The sequence below is a fragment of the Oncorhynchus masou genome, chromosome 13 (assembly GCF_036934945.1).
Source record: "Oncorhynchus masou masou isolate Uvic2021 chromosome 13, UVic_Omas_1.1, whole genome shotgun sequence".
NCBI classification, from domain to species: Eukaryota; Metazoa; Chordata; class Actinopteri; order Salmoniformes; family Salmonidae; genus Oncorhynchus; species Oncorhynchus masou.
The window spans coordinates 76,938,136-76,960,381 of NC_088224.1; the positions used below are offsets into that span (position 1 = coordinate 76,938,136).

The following is a 22,246-nucleotide window of genomic DNA, read 5'->3' on the forward strand; positions in this document are numbered from 1 at the left end:
TGGCTTGTTTCTGAAGCTAAGCAGGGTTGGTCCTGGTCAATTCCTGGATGGGAGACCAGATGCTGCTGGAAGTGGTGTTGGAGGGCCAGTAGGAGGCACTTTTTCCTCTGGTCTAAAAAATATCCCAATGCCTCAGGTCCTACACTGCCCTGTGTTGGGTGCCGTCTTTCGGATGGGACGTTAAACGGGTGTCCTGACTCTCTGAGGTCATTAAAGATCCCATGGCACTTATCGTAAGAGGAGGAGTGTTAACCCCGGTGTCCTGGCGAAATTCCCAATCTGGCCCTCAAACCATCACGGTCACCTAATAATCCCCAGTTTACAATTGGCTAATTTATCCCCCTCCTCTCCCCTGTAACTATTCCTCAGGTTGTTGCTGTAAATGAGAACGTGTTCTCAGTCAACTTACCTGGTAAAATAACGGATAACTAAAACATGTAAAAAATCGTACTTGTGTCGGCCATGGAGAACGAGAGCTCACAATACTTGGGAGCGGCCCACGTTGGTGGCACTGTGTTATCCTCAAAGCGGGTGAAGAAGTGTTTAGCATGTCCGGGAGCAAGACATAGGTGTCCGGGTCATGGCTGGTTTTCCCTTTGTAATCCGTGATTGTCTGGAGTCCCTGCCACATACATCTTGTGTCTGAGCCGTTTAAAATGCGACTCCACTTTGTCTCTGTACTGACATTTTGCCTGTTTGATTGCCTTACGAAGGGCATAACTGGACTGTTTGTATTTGACCATATTCCCAGTCACCTTGCTGTGGTTAAATGCAGTGTTTCGTGCTTTCAGTTTTGCGCAAATGCTGGAATCTAGCCATGGTTAGACATCCCCTATGCACTTCCTGATGAACTCAGTCATCGTGTCAGTGTATACGTCATAGTATTTCTCATAGATAACCCGGAACATATCCCAGTCCAGGTGATCAAAACAATCTTGAAGCATGGGTTCCGATTGGTCAGGCCAGCGTCGATTAGAACTTAGCATGGGTACTTCCTGTTTGAGTTTCTGCCTATAGGAAGAGAGGAGCAAAAATTTGTTGTGATCTGATTTGCCTAAGGGAGGGCGGGGGAGTGCCTTGTACCCATCTCGGAAGCGAGAGTAACAATGGTCTAGAGTTTTTAAAGCACAAGTACTGCGGGCAATATGTTGATAGAACATCGGTAGCATTTTCTTCAGATTTGCTTTGTTAAAGTCCCTAGCTACAATAAAAGCGGCGTCAGATTATTCAGTTTCCAGTTTGCACAAAGTCCAGTGTAGCTCCTTGGGAGCCATCGTGGCATCGGCCTACGTGGGAATATACACGGCTGTGATGATAACCAAAGAGAATTCTCTTGGGAGGTAATACGGTCGGCATTTGATTGTGAGGTATTTTAGGTTGGGTGAACAAAAGGACTTGAGTTTCTATACATTATCACAATCACACCTTGAGTATTTAATCATGATATATACACCTCCGCCTTTCTTCTTCCTGGAGAGTTCTTTATTCCTAGCTGTGCAATGAATAGCTGCCCTGCATGCGGTCCCAGCCTACTGTATGGACGGGGACAGTATATCCGGAGAGAGGTATGTTAATGTCTCTCTGGAAGAAGATTCTCACCCTGAGCTCGTCTACTTTATTGTCCAGGGACTGAACATTAGCGAGTAATATACTCGGAAGCTGTGTATGGTGTTCTAGCCTCCTGATTCGGACTACAAGTCCACTCAGAATACCTCTTCTTCACTGGCGGCATCTTGGAGCAGCCTCTGGGATAAGTTCAATCGCCTTGGAGGGTACGAATAAAGGATCCAATTCAGGAAAGTAGAAATTCTGGTTGAAAATGCTGGTGAGTGAACGCTGCTCTGATATCCCAAAGCTATTTCCGGCAGTATGTAATAATGCAAAAAATGTTCTGGGCTAATAATGTAAGAAAAAACACCAACAAAAAAAGACTCAAAAGTTTCTTAGGAGCCAGAAACAGCGCGTCCATGTCTATCGGCGGCCACTTCTTGTGTGTGTGTTCTCCAGCTCTGCCTGGCTCTCTATAAACATTATAAACCTCTCCATTACCATAGAAACCTCCATCTCCCTTTTACAGGCCCACACTCACCTGTCGCCCACTTTTACTGTGTGTCTGTCTGTGCTTTTGCCTAGTGAGTGAGAGAAATGACAGACAAGAACAGAGTTAGAGAAGAGACATGGAGGAAGCAAGAGTCAAATGAAACTAGGAAAAGGGGTGTTTTAAAGGAATTATAAAGATGAGTATGAAGGAGATATAGGATAGGACTATAGCTACTATGCATTAGACTGTTACAGTACAGTTACAGTAGGATGTTACAGGAGAATGTTACAGTAGGATGTTGATGTGGTGGGTGTTCCCGTTGTTTTGCAGTGATTGCATCAGCTATTTTATGACCATCTTCCGCTGTTATTCTGTAAAGGTTGTTGGTTCTGGCACAGAAGGTCAGTAATCAGGGATTCTGTGATTTGGGATTACATTGTGGGTTTGCGTGTGTGTGTGCATGTGTTTAGTAGTTGAAGTCCCCTCTTGCAGCATCCCAAGGTCCACCTGGTCTGAAAGTTATATCTGAGGTATCGTACTGTAGGTAATATTCCATGATGATACGGTAATAATGAAGCCATATGTCTGCTCATACCTGCGTGAGTCAGCAAGAGCATCGCCTAGGCAACCCTGTGGCAGGGAGGTAAGAATCCAGGGTGACTGTCACTGGGCAGGGAGGCCAACGTCACCACCGCCCGTCACCATGGGAATAGCTGCCCTGCCTACTGTCCTAGCGACTGCCAATGAAGGGGAAGTGACGTCATCGCACGCTGCCTAAATTATTTTCCTCTCACCTGTGTGTGCGTGTGTGTGCGTGCAAGACAGAGGGGACTAATTACTAGAGCAGTAATAATGATTTTATATCAAACAAGGCAGTCAACAGAAACCAAGCCTGGTCTTCTCTCTTCTCATTAGAGACCAGAGAGAGAAGGATAGAAAGAAAGTGGTGGTATGGATGCAGATGAAAAAGGAGTGTTAGAAGAGAGAGATGTATTACTGTTAGGTAAGACAATTCAATTCTAGGGAACCCTGTAACCTTAAACTGAATAAGTGGATTGACATACAGCAGTGTCCACTCAATGCAATGCTGTGTGTGTGTCTTATTAAAGAAGTACAGAAAGGCACTACACACAAATACACACAGACAAATACTTATTTTTTTCGCTCTACTTTTCTCTACCTACACACTCACACTCCTCCAGGTGCCATCTTAGTTCATACCTCTGTAATAACCTTAAGCCCATGTTATGAGTTTCCAGATCCATTAAACCTCTCTCCCTTATTGAAGTTTGCCTGGCCAGACTGTGTGTTCACCTTTTTGAGAAGTTAGATTGTAATTTTTGCCAAATTTCTGACCATTTCCATCATGGTGCATGGTAATTGACAGCATAACAGCTATTAGGTTAGACTATTACTTGTGTGTGTCATGCGTGTTGTGTCAAGTGGCAGCCCTCCACACACATTCTTCTCTGCCATGCTCCATTTTCCATCAATGACTCCTGCTGTGTGTGTTTGTGCCATGGCACAGGTGTGTGTATGACGCAGTAATCCCCAATGACATTCACATATGTGTGAATGACGCAGTAATCCTCTGTGTTTGTGTGTGTGTGTGTGTGTGTTTGTGAGTGGGTGTGTGTGTGTGTGTGTTTGGATAGGTGTGAAAGCAGCGTAGGGTGTAGAGTTACTGACAGAGATCCATTAGATCACACTGGCAGCTGGGCTTAATTACTGCTAACTAGAGAGAGAGGGAGGGAGAAACCGGAAAAGAAAGAGATGTGAATGGGGGAAATGGAAAGGAGAGAGAGATGAGTGTAATTAAGAGGTCTATTTAAACCTCTAAACCAGGCAGATAGTTGTTGAGAGTTTTATGTAATGGCCACGTCACACTTCCGTCCTCTCCTTGCAAAGACTGAATCCCTAGGGAGCTGTGGCTTCCGGAGAGGAAGCTCTCTTTATTTGGCCTGTGTGAATGTTGTGTAGGGGTGTTTGTATGTGTGGGGTTGTGGCTATATTGGAAAGGTGTGTGTGTTTGTGTGTGTGTGTGTGTGTGTGTGTGTGTGTGTGTGTGTGTGTGTGTGTGTGTGTGTGTGTGTGTGTGTGTGTGTGTGTGTGTGTGTGTGTGTGTGTGTGTGTGTGTGTGTGTCACCGATGACTAGGCTTGGTCAGTTCCAGAATTTCATACCAGCATATCGTTCCTCTGCCATCCTGGGATTTATGGTATTCCCGACATAGCACACAGAGGGGCGCTAAAAACACACAAAAAGCCCATTGTGCATCTATTACTAGAATTCTAACAAAATTAGCACAAGTAATATTAAAATCACAACGCTGTTAGCTAAAGGCTAATGAGCGAAAATCAACAAACTAATTGCAAATCCAGACAAATCCAGCTCATAAAGTTATACAAGCATAGCTAGTAGCTACCGAATGTCATTTTTGGTGAGTGTGGACATTTACAAGTGAAAGTGAACTAGACAAACTGTTCGAATGAACAAAGTTGTGATGCATGCTTTTCTAAAGGAAGAGCAGCATGTGTACATGGAGCAGAGGGTAGAAGAAAACAAATGGTAGCAGGAAGCATGGGGGAAAAATGCCAGCTGTACAGAACTCATCCAGAACTCTTTGACTTCTGGCAGAAAATCATCTTAAGATTTCTGATGGCAAACATTTAGTGAATTACATACAAGTGTAACTTCATCACCTCATGTACGCTGCAGAACGAAGACTCGCCGATAGATATAGAACACTACCACAGAGGGTTGGTGGCACCTTAATTGGGGAGGATGGGCTTGTTGTAATGGCTGAATCGGAATCAGTGGAATGGTATCAAATATATCAAACGCATTCATTCTGTTCCGGTCATTATGATGAGCCGTCCTCCCCTCAGCAGCCTCCACTGAACACTACTGCTTTCTCCGGTTGCGCTCTTTACAAACAAACGTGACTGGCGCAACTGTTCTATGGGAACTATGGTAGGCTTCATAATGTCAAATAATGTGACAGGTGAAATGAAGAACGCAATTTGCTTTATCTCCTAATGTATTGCACAAGTAGCTACAAATATTAAAATGTATTTAAAAACTTGAGGGAAAATGTTATATTGAGTCTGAGTCCTTAGTGGTGAATTTCCACAACAAACTTCAAATAAATAGTTTTGACGGTATTCAAAAACCATCCCTTGAATTTTTCCAAATATCCCAGGATATGGTAAATAAAATAAAATAAAACTTTATTTGCCACATGCGCCGAATACAACAAGTGTAGACTTTACTGTGAAATGCTTACTTTACAAGCCTTTAACCAACAGTGCAGTTCGAGAAGATGACCCAAGCCTATGACTACTGACATTTCCTTTTGTTTGTCTCTAATTAGCCGCCTCTCCCGTCGGTGGCGACTGCATCTTCCAATCAGCTCGCTCATTATCCAGAGTTCAGTTCATTTCAGGGTTTTCATCAAATGAAGGCGGTGTGTGACAGTTCATTCTCACCCAGATGGGGACTGATGTTAGCTAGTTCGCGCCTGGGAAGAGATGAGTCAATCACAATGGACTATTTTCTTTTATAGTGCAGAATAAAAGACAGTACTGATCAGAAGTCAGAGCAGCTGAGTTAAATGGAGGATTGTCCTGTTGGCTGACTGAAATGCCACACTGTTCCCTCTGTGACTTTGTATCTGTGTGTCTGTCTCAGTTCTGGATGTCTGCTCTGGCCACCACCATTCCTGTGCCATGTGGAGCCTTCATGCCCGTCTTCGTCATTGGTAAGAGAAGTGTGTGTGTGTGTTTCAGCAATAATGTTAACCCTGGGAACATGCTATGCAATCTTGTGAGTGTCTGTGTACCAGTATGTTACGCTCTCATTAAGTGTGTGTGTGTGTGTGTGTGTGTGTGTGTGTGTGTGTGTGTGTGTGTGTGTGTGTGTGTGTGTGTGTGTGTGTGTGTGTGTGTGTGTGTGTGTGTGTGTGTGTGTGTGCTAGGGGCAGCGTTTGGCCGTCTGGTCGGGGAGAGCATGGCCGCCTGGTTCCCTGATGGCATCCACTCTGATGGCACCATCTACCCCATAGTGCCAGGAGGGTACGCAGTTGTGGGTGAGTTACTGTAGACACACAGACACACACACAAACAAAGACAAAGTTTGGTATAGCTAGACAGGATTAACAATACCTATTCAAGACTAGACACATCTAGACACCATTATTGTAGCAATTAGGAAATAGAAAGCCAGATACAATAAGACACAGCTAGACCCAGTAGTAATATAAAGACATTTATGTCAAAGATAAAAACTAAATGATGCGCTTTAGAAGTCCCCTTTGGCAAGATGTCCTTTAATGTTGTTGCTATGAGTGATATTGCTGTTAGCGTTGTTGTTGACGGTTGTGCTGATTATGCTGTTGTTCAGTGTAGGGGTTGATGTCAACTGTGTTTGTGTCTAATGGGTGCTGATGTTGTTGACTCACCTCTAACTCAGCTTTCTGTCGCTCTGATGTTCCCTCTCTTTAATCTCAGCATGGCTACATTTACCCTCTCATTGTCTTTGTCTCTCAAATCAAATTAAATCGCGCTCTCTTTCCTCACTCCATTCTTATGGTAGGAATAATCAACCTTCTCTCCCTCCTCTATCACTGCTGCCCACTCTCTCCACTCCTTCTTCTTCCTCTCATTATATCCACTCACCTCTTTTTCTTTGTTCAATAACGGTTACAAAATATTGAAGATGTTTAAAATGTTTAACGTTTTCAACTTTTTTATCTTTGACCTTGTGAGGTACAGTCATCTTGCCCATCACTCATCCCTCCCCCCCTTCGCCCCTCCTCACGTTGTTGTTCCAGTATTATTGATGAAGGCTCAGTATAGAGTTGAGGGCATGAGATGTATTATTGCACTGATATTACTTTACTAATGTCAATGGACAGTAACCTTTATCTGTACCCATTCCTTCCTCTCCTGCTCTCTTCCTTTCTTCCTCTCATCCTCTCTCCTCTCCTCTCCCCTCCCTTCCACTCCTCATCTCCCAGGTGCGGCGGCCCTGTCTGGAGCGGTGACCCACACGGTGTCGACGGCGGTCATTGTGTTTGAGCTGACGGGTCAGATCAGCCACATCCTGCCGGTGATGATAGCGGTAATACTGGCCAACGCCGTGGCCCAGTCCCTCCAGCCCTCGCTATATGACTCCATCATCAGGATCAAGAAACTACCCTACCTCCCTGAGCTGGGCTGGGGACACCATGAGTACGCAGGACTACACTTCTATCTCTCAATCTATCTACGTTAACTGTCTATCTTTGTTAACTATCAATCTATCTACGTTAACTATCTATCTATCTAAGTTAATAATATCTTCTTATGGATCAAATCCCGTTAGCGGGATTGTTTTGACAACATCCTGTGAAATGGCAGAGCTCCAAATTTCAAATTAAATTATTAAAAATATTTAACTTACATAAAATCACAAGTGCAATACACCAAAATGAAGCTTAACTTCTTGAAATAATGTCAGATTTGAAAAAGGCTTTACGGCGAAAGCAAACCATGCTATTATCTGAGGACAGCACCCCATCATACAAACACATGTCAATCATATTTCAACCCGCCAGGCGCGATACAAAACTCAGAAATAATTATATAATTCATGCCTTACCTTTGAAGATCTTCTCCTGTTGGCACTCCAATATGTCCCAGAAACATCACAAATGGTACTTTTGTTCAATTCATTCCGTCGTTATATCCCCAAAATGTACATTTATTTGGCGAGTTTGATTCAGTAAAACACCGGTTCCAACTCGCCCAACATGACTACAAATTATCTAATACGTTACCTGTAAACTTGGTCGAAATATTTCAAACAACTTTCCTAATCCAACTTTAGATATTTAAAACGTAAACAATCAAAGTTAAGACGGGATAAACTGTGTTCAATAGAGGATAAAATGAAAGTGGAGCGAGCTTCAGGTTGCGCGCCCCAAACAAAACAGTCCACTTGGCTCGACTCCCTGAAAGGAAAGGTTACTTCTTCATTTCTCAAAGGAAAAACATCAACCAATTTCTAAAGAATGTTGACATCTAGTGGAAGCCATAGGAACTGCAACCAGATGCCTCATAAATCTAGTATCCCATAGAAAGCCAATGGAAAACACAGTCATCTCATCTCGGGGTTTCGCCTGCCAAAGTTTTTAAATTTTAAATTTTATTTCACCTTTATTTAACCAGGTAGGCCAGTTGAGAACAAGTTCTCATTTGCAACTGCAACCTGGCCAAGATAAAGCATAGCAGTGTGGACAGACAACACAGAGTTACACATGGAGTAAACAATTAACAAGTCAATAACACAGTAGAAAAAAAGAGAGTCTATATACATTGTGTGCAAACGGCATGAGGTAGGCGAATAATTACAATTTTGCAGATTAACACTGGAGTGATAAATGATCAGATGGTCATGTACAGGTAGATATATTGGTGTGCAAAAGAGCAGAAATGTAAATAAATATAAACAGTATAGGGATGAGGTAGGTAAAATTGGGTGGGCTATTTACCGATAGACTATGTACAGCTGCAGCGATCGGTTAGCTGCTCAGATGGCAGATGTTTGAAGTTGGTGAGGGAGATAAAAGTCTCCAACTTCAGCGATTTTTGCAATTCGTTCCAGTCACAGGCAGCAGAGAACTGGAACGAAAGGCGGCCAAATGAGGTGTTGGCTTTAGGGATGATCAGTGAGATACACCTGCTGGAGCGCGTGCTACGGGTGGGTGTTGCCATCGTGACCAGTGAACTGAGATAAGGCGGAGCTTTACCTAGCATGGACTTGTAGATGATCTGTGAGCCAGTGGGTCTGGCGACGAATATGTAGCGAGGGCCAGCCGACTAGAGCATACAGGCCGCAGTGGTGGGTGGTATAAGGTGCTTTAGTAACAAAACGGATGGCACTGTGATAAACTGCATCCAGTTTGCTGAGTAGAGTTTTGGAAGCAATTTTGTAGATAACATCGCCAAAGTCGAAGATCGGTAGGATAGTCAGTTTTACTAGGGTAAGTTTGGCGGCGTGAGTGAAGGAGGCTTTGTTGCGGAATAGAAAGCCAACTCTAGATTTGATTTTAGATTTGGAGATGTTTGATATGAGTCTGAAAGGAGAGTTTACAGTCTAGCCAGACACCTAGGTACTTATAGATGTCCACATATTCTAGGTCGGAACCATCCAGGGTGGTGATGCGTGCGGGTGCAGGCAGCAAACGGTTGAAAAGCATGCATTTGGTTTTACTAGCATTTAAGAGCAGTTGTAGGCCACGGAAGGAATGTTGTATGGCATTGAAGCTTGTTTGGAGGTTAAATAGCACAGTGTCCAAGGACGGGCCGGAAGTATACAGAATGGTGTCGTCTGCGTAGAGGTGGATCAGGGAATCGCCCGCAGCAAGAGCAACATCATTGATATATACAGAGAAAAGAGTCAGCCCGAGAATTGAACCCTGTGGCACCCCCACAGAGACTGGCAGAGGACCGGACAGCATGCCCTCCGATTTGACACACTGAACTCTGTCTGCAAAGTAGTTGGTGAACCAGGCAAGGCAGTCATCAGAAAAACCGAGGCTACTGAGTCTGCCGATAAGAATATGGTGATTGACAGAGTCGAAAGCCTTGGCCAGGTTGATGAAGACGGCTGCACAGTACTGTCTTTTATCGATGGCGGTTATGATATTGTTTAGTACCTTGAGCGTGGCTGAGGTGCACCCGTGACCGGCTCAGAAAACCAGATTGCACAGCGGAGAAGGCACGGTGGGATTCGAGATGGTCAGTGACTTGTTTGTTGACTTGGCTTTCGAAGACCTTAGATAGGCAGGGCAGGATGGATATAGGTCTGTAACTGTAAATAAGTTATGTTATGCTCACAGACATGTTTTTAACAGTTTTAGAAACTTTAGAGTATTTCTATCTAGCATATCCTAGCTTCTGGTCCTGAGAAACAGGCAGTTTACTTTGGGCACGCTTTTCATCCGGATGTGAAAATAACGCCAAAGACCCCTAGCCCACTATCAAAATCAAATCAAATCAAATGTATTTATATAGCTCTTCGTACATCACCTGATATCTCAAAGTGCTGTACAGAAACCCAGCCTAAAATCACAAACAGCAAGCAATGCAGGTGTAGAAGCACGGTGGCTAGGAAAAACTCCCTAGAAAGGCCAAAACCTAGGAAGAAACCTAGAGAGGAACCAGGCTATGAGGGGTGGCCAGTCCTCTTCTGGCTGTGCCGGGTGGAGATTATAACAGAACATGGCCAAGATGTTCAAATGTTCATAAATGAAAAGCATGGTCAAATAATAATAATCACAGTAGTTGTCGAGGTTGCAGCAAGTCAGCACATCAGGAATAAATGTCAGTTGGCTTTTCATAGCCGATCATTAAGAGCTGTCTCTAGAGAGTTGAGAACAGCAGGTCTGGGACAGGTAGCACTCCGGTGAACAGGTCAGGATTCCATAGCCGCAGGCAGAACAGTTGAAACTGGAGCAGCAGCACAGCCAGGTGGACTGGAGACAGCAAGGAGTCATCATGCCAGGTAGTCCTGAGGCATGGTCCTAGGGCTCAGGTCCTCCGAGAGAAAGAGAGAATTAGAGAGAGCGTACTTAAATTCACACAGGACACTGGATAAGACAGGAGAAGTACTCCAGATATAACAAACTGACCCTAGCCCCCCGACACAAACTACTGCAGCATAAATACTGGAGGCAGGAGGAGTCAGGAGACACTGTGGCCCCATCCAATGATACCCCCGGACAGGGCCAAACAGGAAGTATATAACCCCACCCACTTTACCAAGCACAGCCCCCACACCACTAGAGGGATATCTTCAACCACCAACTTACCATCCTGAGACAAGGCAGAGTATAGCCCACAAAGATCTCCGCCACGGCACAACCCAAGGGGAGGTGCCAACCCAGACAGGAAGATCACGTCAGTGACTCAACCCACTCAAGTGACGCACCCATCCTAGGGACGGCATGAAAGAGCACCAGTAAGCCAGTGACTCAGCCCCTGTAATAGGGTTAGAGGCAGAGAATCCCAGTGGAGAGAGGGGAACTGGCCAGGCAGAGACAGCAAGGGCAGTTCATGGCTCCAGAGCCTTTCCGTTCACCTTCACACTCATGGACCAGACTACACTCAATCATATGACCCACTTATGAGATGAGTCTTCAATAAACACTTAAAGGTCGAGACGTAGTCTGCTTCTCTCACATGGGTAGGCAGACCATTCCATAAAAATTGAGCTCTATAGGAGAAAGCCCTGCCTCCAGCTGTTTGCTTAGAAATTCTAGGGACAATTAGGAGGCATGCGTCTTGTGACCGTATCGTACGTGTAAGTATTTACGGCAGGACCAAATCAGAAAGATAGGTAGGAGCAAGCCCATGTAATGCTTTGTAGGTTAGCAGTAAAACCTTGAAATCAGCACATGCCTTAACAGGAAGCCAGTGTAGGGAGGCTAGCACTGGAGTAATATGATCACATTTTTTGGTTCTAGTCAGGGTTCTAGCAGCCATATTTAGCACTAACTGAAGTTTATTTAGTGCTTTATCCGAGTAGCGGAAAGTTTATTTATCCCTCTTTGTTTCCTTCTGTCTTTTTCTCATTATTTTTAAATCTCTTGGTGCCTCTTGCTGGGTTGAGGATGAGTGAGGGGACTAGTGGTTTCTCTTGCCAGGTTGGGGACTAGTGAGGGGACTAGTGGTTTCTCTTGCCAGGTTGGGGACTAGTGGTTCCTCTTGCTAGGTTGGGGACTAGTGAGGGGACTAGTGGTTTCTCTTGCCAGGTTGGGGACTAGTGGTTTCTCTTGCTAGGTTGGGGACTAGTGAGGGGACTAGTGGTTTCTCTTGCCAGGTTGGCGACTAGTGCGGGGACTAGTGGTTCCTCTTGCTAGGTTGGGGACTAGTGAGGGGACTAGTGATTCCTCTTTCTAGTTTGGGGACTAGTGAGGGGACTAGTGGTTCCTCTTGCTAGGTTGGGGACTAGTGATGGGACTAGTGGTTCCTCTTGCTGGGTTGGGGACTAGTGGTTCCTCTTGCTGAGTTGGGGACTAGTGGTTCCTCTTGCTAGGTTGGGGACTAGTGAGGGGACTAGTGGTTCCTCTTGCTAGGTTGGGGACTAGTGAGGGGACTAGTGGTTTCTCTTGCTAGGTTGGCGACCAGTGCGGGGACTAGTGGTTCCTCTTGCTAGGTTGGGGACTAGTGGTTCTTCTTTCTAGTTTGGGGACTAGTGAGGGGACTAGTGGTTCCTCTTGCTAGGTTGGCGACTAGTGCGGGGACTAGTGGTTCCTCTTGCTAGGTTGGGGACTAGTGGTTCCTCTTTCTAGTTTGGAGACTAGTGAGGGGACTCTAGTGGGTCCTCTTGCTAGGTTGGGGACTAGTGAGGGGAATAGTGGTTCCTCTTGCTAGGTTGGGGACTAGTGATTCCTCTTGCTAGGTTGGGGACTAGTGGTTCCTGTTGCTCGGTTGGGGATTAGTGGGTCCTCTTGCTGGGTTGTGGACTAGTGGTTCCTGTTGCTTGGTTGGGGACTAATGAGGGCACTAGTGGTTCCTCTTGCTGGGTTGGGGACTAGTGGTTCCTGATGTTTGGTTGGGGACTGGTGAGGGTGCTAGTGGTTCCTCCTGCTAGGTTGGGGCCTAGTGGTTCCTCTTGCTGGGTTGGGGACTAGTGGTTCCTCTTGCTTGGTTGGGGACTAGTGGTTCCTCTTGCTGGGTTGGGGACTAGTGGTTCCTGTTGCTTGGTTGGGGACTAGTGAGGGTGCTAGTGGTTCCTCTTGCTAGGTTGGGGACTAGTGGTTCCTGTTGCTTGGTTGGGGACTAATGAGGGGACTAGTGGTTCCTCTTGCTGGGTTGGGGACTAGTGGTTTCTGTTGCTTGGTTGGGGACTAGTGAGGTGACTAGTGGTTCCTCTTGCTTGGTTGGGGACTTGCGAGGGGACTAGTGGTTCCTCTTGGGTTGGTTGTTCTTGTTCTTTCTCTCACTCTCTCTCTCTCTATCTCTCACTCTCCCCCTCTTTCACTCTCGCTCTCCTTCACACCACCCACTATGCTTTGAGTTCACCACAGGGGACAGAGCGGACCAGGAGTGTGTGTGCGTGCGTGCGTGTGTGCGTGTGTGTGTGTATGTGCGAGTCATTAGACATTGTTATGTGAGCAAAGTGTAGGTTGTGTTGTTTTTCATTGTGCTGTTACTTAATTTCTCATTTACATGTAGATTATACAAATATTACAACATGTAGTTACACAATGTGCAGGTGTGTACACACCTACACACTGACAGCAGTTGGCACATAAATTACAACGTAGACCAGTTTCCTCAGAGTTGTGAAAATGCAGGATGCTCTGTCACCTCTTCTGTTCATCTGTCATTAAAGGCCTGTTAGAGTATGGTTGACATTCAATATAACCTGAAGCAATGTATCTGTTCTGTTTCTGTTAACTATTGATCAACCACCCACACTAATGATCACACCTCTTAAGACCTGTTTCCATTTATACTGAAGTCAACCCAGGATGGGCTAGCCTTGGTTGGCTAGCTCGAATTGGGTTTCCACTGCTTCCAGAAATGAGAAATTATGTAATGTTGCTAGGTAGCTGTGACTGTGCAGCTGGCTTTGCTAATGTTGCTAGGTAGCTGTGACTGTGCAGCTGGCTTTTCTAATGTTGCTAGCTAGCTAGTAAGATGTTGAAAAGTTTTATTCACACTCACCATGCTGTAACTAACGTTACCCGATACTCCTGCCACTGCCAGCCAGACCCAGAGCCATGTATTTAGCAAAGAATTTTAGTTTGCAGTCGGGAGGAACTATTGGATATAAGAGCAACGTCAACTCACCATCAATACGACCAGGAATACGACTTTCCCGAAGCGGATCCTGTGTTTTGCCCACCACCCAGGACAATGGATCGGATCCCAGCGGGCGAACCAAAACAACGACGCCGTAAAAGAGGCAGACGAAGCGGTCTTTTGGTCAGGCTCCGGAGACGGGCACATCGCGTACCGCTCCCGAGCATACGACTCACCAAATGTCCAGTCTCTTGACAAGAAGGTAGATGAAATCCGAGCAAGGGTAGCATTCCAGAGAGACATAAGAGACTGTAACGTTCTTTGCTTCACGGAAACACGGCTCATTTGAGACACGCTATCGGAGTTGGTACAGCCAGCTGGTTTCTTCACGCATCACACCGACAAAAACAAGCATCTTTCTGGTAAGAAGAAGGGGGTGGGGGGGTATGCCTTATGATTAACGAGACGTGGTGTGATCATAACAACAAACAGAAACTCAAGTCCTTCTGTTCACCTGACTTATAATTCCTCACAATCAAATGTCGACCGCATACCAAGAAAATTATCTTCGATTATAATCACAGCCGCATATATTCCCCCCAAGCAGACACATTGATGGCCCTGAACCAACTTCATTTGACTCTATGTAAGCTGGAAACCACATATCCTCAGGCTGCATTCATTGTAGCTGGGGATTTTAACAAGGCCAATCTGAAAACAAGACTCCCTAAATTCTATCAACATATCGATTGTGCAACCAGGGCTGGTAAAACCCTGGATCATTGTTATTCTAACTTCCGCGACGCATATAAGGCCCTCCCCACCCTCCCTTCGGAAAAGCTGACCACGACTCCATTTTATTGCTTCCAGCCTATAGACAGAGACTAAAACAGGAAGCTCCCGCACTCAGGTCTGTTCAACGCTGGTCCGACCAATCTGATTCCACGCTTCAAGATTGCTTCGATCACGTGGACTGGGATATGTTCCGCATTGCGTAAAACAACAACATTGATGAATACGCTGATTCGGTGAGCGAATTTATTAGCATGTGCAACGGCGATGTCGTACCCACAGCAACTATTAAAACATTCCCAAACCAGAAACCGTGGATTGAGGGCAGCATTCGCGTGAAACTGAAAGCGCGAACCACTGCTTTTAATCAGGGCAAGGTGACCGGAAACATTGACCGAATAGAAACAGTGTAGCTATTCCCTCCGCAAGGCAATCAAACAAGCTAAGCGTCAGTATAGAGACAAACTAGAGTCGCAATTCAACGGCTCACACACAAGAGGTATGTGGCAAGGGTCCACAGTCAATCACGGATTACAAAAAGAAAACAAGCCCCGTCGCAGACCAGGATGTCCTGCTCCCAGACAGACTAAACAACTTCTTTGCCCGCTTTGAGGACAATACAGTGCCACTGACACGGCCCGCACCCAAAACCTGTGGACTCTCCTTCACTGCAGCCGACATGAGTAAAACATTTAAACATGTTAACCCTCGCAACGCTGCAGGCCCAGACGTCATCCCCAGCCGCGTCCTCAGAGCATGCGTAAACCAGCTGGCTGGTGTGTTTACGGACATATTCAATCAATCCTTATCCCAGTCTGCTGCCCCCACATTGTCAGGACCCGGTTACGAACCTGGGTCTCCGGAGTGAGAAACAGTCACTTAACCAACTGAGCCACGAATAGTCAGCAGAACACAGAAGATGAGGCAGACACAGCAGTACTTAAGACGGTGTATTTAATAAAGTAAAAAGGAGAAGTCCTTCAATACAAAAAATGGCAAATCCAAAAGGTGGTAGGAATAGCACAAAAAGACTCAAGAGATACTCGAAACCAAAAACAGAATTCCACAAGAGCATCCACCGGAATCGACAAGAATACACAGAACACTAGGGCTGGGTGCTAACATACAAACACAGAGCACAGAACTGAGGGAAACTAAGGGTTTAAATACAATCAGGGGAAAACGAGGCACAGGTGCAAATAATAATGGGGAACAAGGGAAAAAACATAAGGTCAAAAAGCACAATGGGGGCATCTAGTGACCAAAACCCGGAACAACCCTGACCAAATCCTGACAGAATCCCCCCCCTAGGAACGGCTCCTGACGTTCCTACCAGCTCTCTCAGGGTGGAGGGCCCTGAACTGACGAATGAGGTCAGGGTCCAGGATGTCTTTGGCAGGAACCCAGGAGCGCTCCTCGGGACCGTAGCCTTCCCAGTCCACCAGATACTGCCAGGACCGCTGCACCCGGCGGGAATCCAGTATCCGATGGACGGTATAAGCCGGCTGGCCTCCAATGACACGAGGCGGAGGGGAGGTCTGTCTGCCGGGACAAGGGGAGAAAAAACAACAGGTTTTAACAATGAAATGTGAAATGTGGGATTAATCTTAAGGGATCTGGGTAAGTGTAGGCGATAAGAAACTGGGTTAACTCTCCTGGCAACCTTGAAGGGACCGATGTATTTTTGGGACAGCTTGCGAGACTCCACCCGTAGAGGTAAGCCTCTTGTGGAGAGCCAGACTCTCTGGCCGGGGCGCAGGGTAGGCCCGGGACGGCGACGTCTGTTGGCTTGTTGTTGGTACCTCTGTGAGGAACGCATAAGATTAAGACGGGTCTTCCTCCACATAAGCCGACAGCGTCTGACGAACTTCAAGGCTGAAGGCACTCTGACTTCTGCCTCCTGGTCCGGGAACAATGGAGGAGCATAGCCAAACTGACACTCGTGCGGGGACATACCAGTGGAGGAGGAGCGCAAGGTGTTGTGCGCGTATTCGGCCCAAACAATAAAGGATGACCATGTGGACGGGTTGTCACGAGTCATACAGCGGAGGGTGGTTTCCAGCTCTTGATTCATCCTCTCTGTTTGACCGTTGGACTCCGGATGGTACCCTGAAGATAGACTGGCAGAAGCCCCCATGAGTTGGCAGAAGGCCTTCCAAAACCTTGAGGCGAACTGGGGACCTCTGTCAGAAACCATATCTTGAGGAATGCCGAAGACTCGGAACACATGATTAATTACCAACTCAGCCGTTTCCTTGGCAGAAGGTAACTTAGTCAGAGGGACGAACCTGGCCGCCTTTGAAAACCTGTCGATTATGACTAGGATAGTAGTATTGCCATGGGATGGAGGAAGTCCAGTAATAAAGTCCAATGAGATATGGGACCAGGGTCTGTGGGGAACAGGTAAAGGGTGAAGGAGTCCTTGAGGGCGGAGGTGAGAAGATTTGCCCTGGCAGCACACGGGACAGGCATTGACGAAAGTGGCAACGTCTTCTCTTATGGTAGGCCACCAGAACTTACGCTGGATGAACTCCAAGGTGCGACCTACGCCCGGATGACAGGTGAGGCGAGAGGAGTGCCCCCACAGAAGGACCTGGGTCCTCACTGCCTTGGGGACAAACAACCGATTGGCAGGACCTCCTTTCGGGTCCGGTTCGCTAGCTTGAGCACGTCTCACGGTATCCTCAACTTGCCACGAGATCGGAGCCACAATCTTAGCAGCAGGAAGGACAGGCATGTCCGTGTCATCTCGAATGGCAGGAGCGTAGACTCGGGACAGGGCATCCGGTTTGAGATTCTTCGACCCGGGCCGATAGGTGAGGATAAACTGGAATCGATTGAAGAAAAGAGACCATCTAGCTTGTCTAGAGTTCAACCGCTTCGCCTGCTGGATATACTCCAGATTTTTGTGGTCCGTAAGCACTTGAAACAGGTGAGAAGCCCCCTCGAGCCAATGTCTCCATTCCTTCAATGCCATCTTAACCGCTAGGAGTTCACGATCCCCCACATCGTAGTTCCTCTCAGTCGGGGTAAGCCGGTGTGAGAAGAAAGCGCACGGATGAAGCTTCTTGTCTTCACCCCTCTGAGACATGACAGCTCCAACACCAACCTCTGATGCGTCTACCTCCACCACAAATGGTTCATCCGTAGTCGGTAGTATCAGGATGGGAGCAGAGAGAACGCGCTGCTTGAGTCCTTGGAAGGCCGTCTCAGCTTCTCTTCCCCACAAAAACCTTGCATTGCCACCCTTGGTTAAAGCTGAGAGAGGGGCTGCCACCAAGCTGAAGTTCTTGATGAACTTGCGGTAAAAGTTTGTGAAGCCCAGGAAACGCTGAACTTCCTTAACGGATTTGGGGGTGGGCCAATCCGCTACCGCCCCTACCTTCCTGGGGTCCATTTGGACTCGACCGGGTTCCACTACAAATCCCAGGAATTGTACTCGGGATGAATGGAATTCACATTTTTCTGGCTTAACGTACAGATGGCTGTCCAGGAGGCGTTTGAGTACTTGTCTGACATGCTTAGTGTGTTCTTGAAGGGAGCTCGAAAAGATGAGGATGTCATCCAAGTAAACGAACACAAATATGTTAAGCATATCCCTAAGCACATCGTTTATGAGCGCTTGGAACACCGCTGGGGCGTTGGTCAGGCCGAAGGGCATCACCAAGTATTCATAGTGACCAGTAGGCGTGTTGAAAGCGGTCTTCCACTCGTCACCAGGTCTGATCCGCACAAGATGGTATGCGTTCCGCAGGTCAAGCTTAGTGAAAACAACTGCTTCCTGGAGCAGCTCGAAGGCTGTGGCCATAAGGGGTAGCGGGTAACGGTTACGGACGGTTATGGCATTGAGTCCCCGGTAGTCGATGCAAGGACGTAATCCACCGTCTTTCTTGGCCACAAAGAAAAACCCTGCTCCCGCCGGGGAGGTGGATGGACGCATGAGGCCTGCTTCCAGAGCGTCCTTGATGTAGGTATCCATAGCAGCTCGTTCGGGTGGAGATAGGGAAAAGATCCGACCCCTGGGGGGCAAGTGCCCGGAAACAGGTCGATGGGGCAATCGTAAGGTCTATGGGGTGGTAGCATGGTGGCCCTCTGTTTGCTAAACACCAGTTTGAAGTCATGGTAACACTCGGGAACTCGGGTCAGGTCGATGGATTCTAAAGACTCGGGAGTAGAACTCGGGGAATTCTGGAAAATACAAGTAGCTTGGCACGTAGGACCCCACTGCTTGATAGTGCCCACAGACCAGTCGATGTGAGGGTTATGGCTGTGAAGCCAGGGGTATCCAAGGACGAGAGGGAACTCGGAACAGGAGATCAAATGAAAGTTCATTAATTCCTGGTGTTGTGAAACTGAAAGTCGCAAGGAGGTAGTGACATGAGTGACAAGTCCAGATCCCAAAGGGCTTCCATCCAATGTAGTGACCCTCATGGGTTCACGTAGAGGTTCAGAGGGAACGCCATTCTCCTTCGCCCAGACACCATCCATGAAGTTACCTGCGGCTCCAGAGTCTACCAAGGCTTGAAGGTGAAGCTTGTGGTTGTCCCAGGAGAGGGTGACTGGAATGAGCAGACGGGAGTTGAACGGATGGGAGGAGGTTATGTTTCCCGTTACAGTTCCCCCCGGTCTGTACGGGACAGAGCGTTTCCCTGGAGCCCGGGACACGTGGAACGGAAATGGCCCGGTTTGCCGCAATATAGACAGCGTCGCTCCCTCATCCGGCGGTCTCTCTCAGCCTGGGAGATGCGTCCAATCTGCATGGGTTCCGATGGAGCCAGCGAGGATAAAGGTGGGGACTCGGAGCTGGGACTGATAGGGGCTAGAGGTCTACGGTTGAGTTCTCTCTCTCTCAGACGCTGGTCAATGCGTGAGGCCAACTTGATCAGGGACTCGAGATTGTCCGGTGGTTCCCGAGTGGCCAGTTCATCTTGGATAGTGTCGGAAAGGCCTTTCAGAAAGCACACCGTGAGCGCCTCGTTGTTCCAGCCACTTGCTGCTGCCACCGTGCGGAACTGGATGGCATAGTCCGTCACGCTGCGCCAACCTTGGTGGAGAGTCAGGAGCTGTTTGGCTGAGTCAGAACCACTGCTTGGGCCTTGAAACACTCGTTTGAATTCCTCAGCAAAGGCAGAGTAGCTGGCACAGCAGGAACTATGGGCATCCCACACAGCAGTAGCCCAGGCCAGGGCTTTTTCCGACAGCAGGGTGATGATATAAGCGATCTTAGACCGGTCGGTGGGAAACGACGAGGGTTGTAGCTCAAAGGAGAGAGAACATTGGGTGAGAAACCCTTTACAAGCACTTGGATCACCTGAGAACCGTTGGGGAGGTGGAAGACGAGGTTCAGCCAGGGGGTTAACTGCCATGGGTACGTGAATCTGAGGTACTGGGACGGGAACTGTTGCCGGGGTAAGACGATCAGATATTTGCTTAATGGAAGTCAGCATCTCCGACAGAAGATGAGAATGTCTAGCCATTAAGGCCTCTTGCTGAACCAGGGCGGCTTCGTGGCGTTGGACAGTCTCCTGGTGGTGGGACAGCATGGCAAAAAGGTCCTGGGAACTGGCTGCCTCTGGGTTCATTTTTGGCTCTGTGTTTCTGTCAGGACCCGGTTACGAACCTGGGTCTCCGGAGTGAGAAACAGTCACTTAACCAACTGAGCCACGAATAGTCAGCAGAACCCAGAAGATGAGGCAGACACAGCAGTACTTAAGACGGTGTATTTAATCAAGTAAAAAGGAGAAGTCCTTCAATACAAAAAATGGCAAATCCAAAAGGTGGTAGGAATAGCACAAAAAGCCTCAAGAGATACTCGAAACCAAAAACAGAATTCCACAAGAGCATCCACCGGAATCGACAAGAATACACAGAACACTAGGGCTGGGTGCTAACATACAAACACAGAGCACAGAACTGAGGGAAACTAAGGGTTTAAATACAATCAGGGGAAAACGAGGCACAGGTGCAAATAATAATGGGGAACAAGGGAAAAAACATAAGGTCAAAAAGCACAATGGGGGCATCTAGTGACCAAAACCCGGAACAACCCTGACCAAATCCTGACACACATGCTTCAAGAGGGCCACCATTGTTCCTGTTCCCAAGAAAGCTAAGGTAACTGAGCTAAATGACTACCGCCCCGTAGCACTCACTTAAGGCATCATGATGTGCTTTGAGAGACTAGTCAAGGACCATATCACTTCCACCCTACCTGACACCCTAGACCCACCCTGGGTCTCGACCCCGCCCTGTGCAACTTGGTACTGGACTTTCTGACAGGCCGCCCCCAGGTGGTGAGGGTAGGTAACAACATCTCCACTCCGCTGATCCTCAACACTGCGGCCCCACAAGGGTGTGTCCTGAGCCCTCTCCTGTACTCCCTGTTCACCCACGTCTGGCCATGCACACCTCCAACTCAATCATCAAGTTTGCAGATGACACTACAGTGGTAGGCTTGATTACCAACAACGACAAGACGGCCTACAGGGAGGAGGTGAGTGCCCACGGAGTGTGGTGTCAGGAATATAACCTCACACTCAACATCAACAAAACAAAGGATATGATCGTGGACTTCAGGAAACAGAAGAGGGAGCACCCCCCTATCCACATCAACGGGATAGTAGTGGAGAGGGTAGTAAGTTTTAAGTTCCTCGTCGTACATATCACGGACAAACTGAATTGGTCCACCCACACAGACAGCGTGGTGAAGAAGGTGCAGCATCATATGTTATTAACTGTCAGTCGTGGCTGCTTTGTGTGATGTATTGTTGTTTCTACCTTCTTGCCCTTTGTGCTGTTGTCTGTGCCCAATAATATTTGTACCATGTTTTGTGCTGCTACCATGTTGTGTGGCTACCATGTTGTTGTTATGTTGTGTTGCTACCATGCTGTGTTGTTGTGTGTTGCTGCCTTGCTATGTTGTTGTCTAGGTCTCTCTTTATGTAGTGTTGTGTTGTCTCTCTTGTTGTGATTTGTGTTTTGTCCTATATTTACATTGTTTTTATTTTTAATCCCACACCCCTGTTCCCGCAGGAGGCCTTTTGCCTTTTGGTAGGCCATCATTATAAATAAGAATTTGTAAAGGTTAAATAAAATTAAAGCTAGCTGGCTAACCAATCAAACAGATGACAGGTTTGATTGTTTGAAGCTTGCCTTCAATACAACCTGGCCAGCTAAAATTCCTGCTAGCTAACGTTAGCGAGCTAGCTTGTTTCAACTCTAGGGTTTTAGGGTGGGTTTCTGTACAGCACTTTGTGACATTTAATGTAAAAAAGAGCTTTATAAATACATTTGATTGATTTATTTGGTAGCTAACGTTAGGTAGCAAGCATTTGATGGCTGACTGTTCTCATAAAAGTTTGTGTAGTGCATTAATGAATAAAGGATCCAGCTATGTTGGTAATTCATGTCATGTCTGACTACTGCAGTACTGCTTGTGATAGCTAACAGCAACAAGCCCAGACGAGCTAGCTGGCAGTTGCACAGTAACTGCGTACCCAACCCGAATTGTAATCGGGCTGGTACCTGTTGTGAAACTGGGCTTCCCCGACCCAGTTTGTATTTGAGTCTACTCTAATTTGGCCCTAATTTTAAGTGCCAGTGCAAACGGGGCTTTAGTC

At 47.1% G+C, this 22,246-nt stretch overlaps 1 protein-coding gene across 5 annotated transcripts in view; it reads left to right on the forward strand.

The window, feature by feature from the left end:
• LOC135553087 (chloride channel protein 2-like) overlaps positions 1–22,246 on the forward strand; it is a 213,633-nt gene that overhangs the window by 140,742 nt on the left and 50,645 nt on the right. For 4 of the 5 annotated variants that reach the window (XM_064985180.1, XM_064985183.1, XM_064985182.1 and 1 more), the window contains 3 exons: positions 5,731–5,800; positions 6,017–6,127; positions 7,058–7,271. In XM_064985180.1, coding sequence (XP_064841252.1) covers positions 5,731–5,800; positions 6,017–6,127; positions 7,058–7,271 — 395 coding nt within the window. The remainder of the gene's footprint in view (positions 1–5,730; positions 5,801–6,016; positions 6,128–7,057; positions 7,272–22,246) is intronic. The other variant, XM_064985181.1, reaches the window with a different exon arrangement.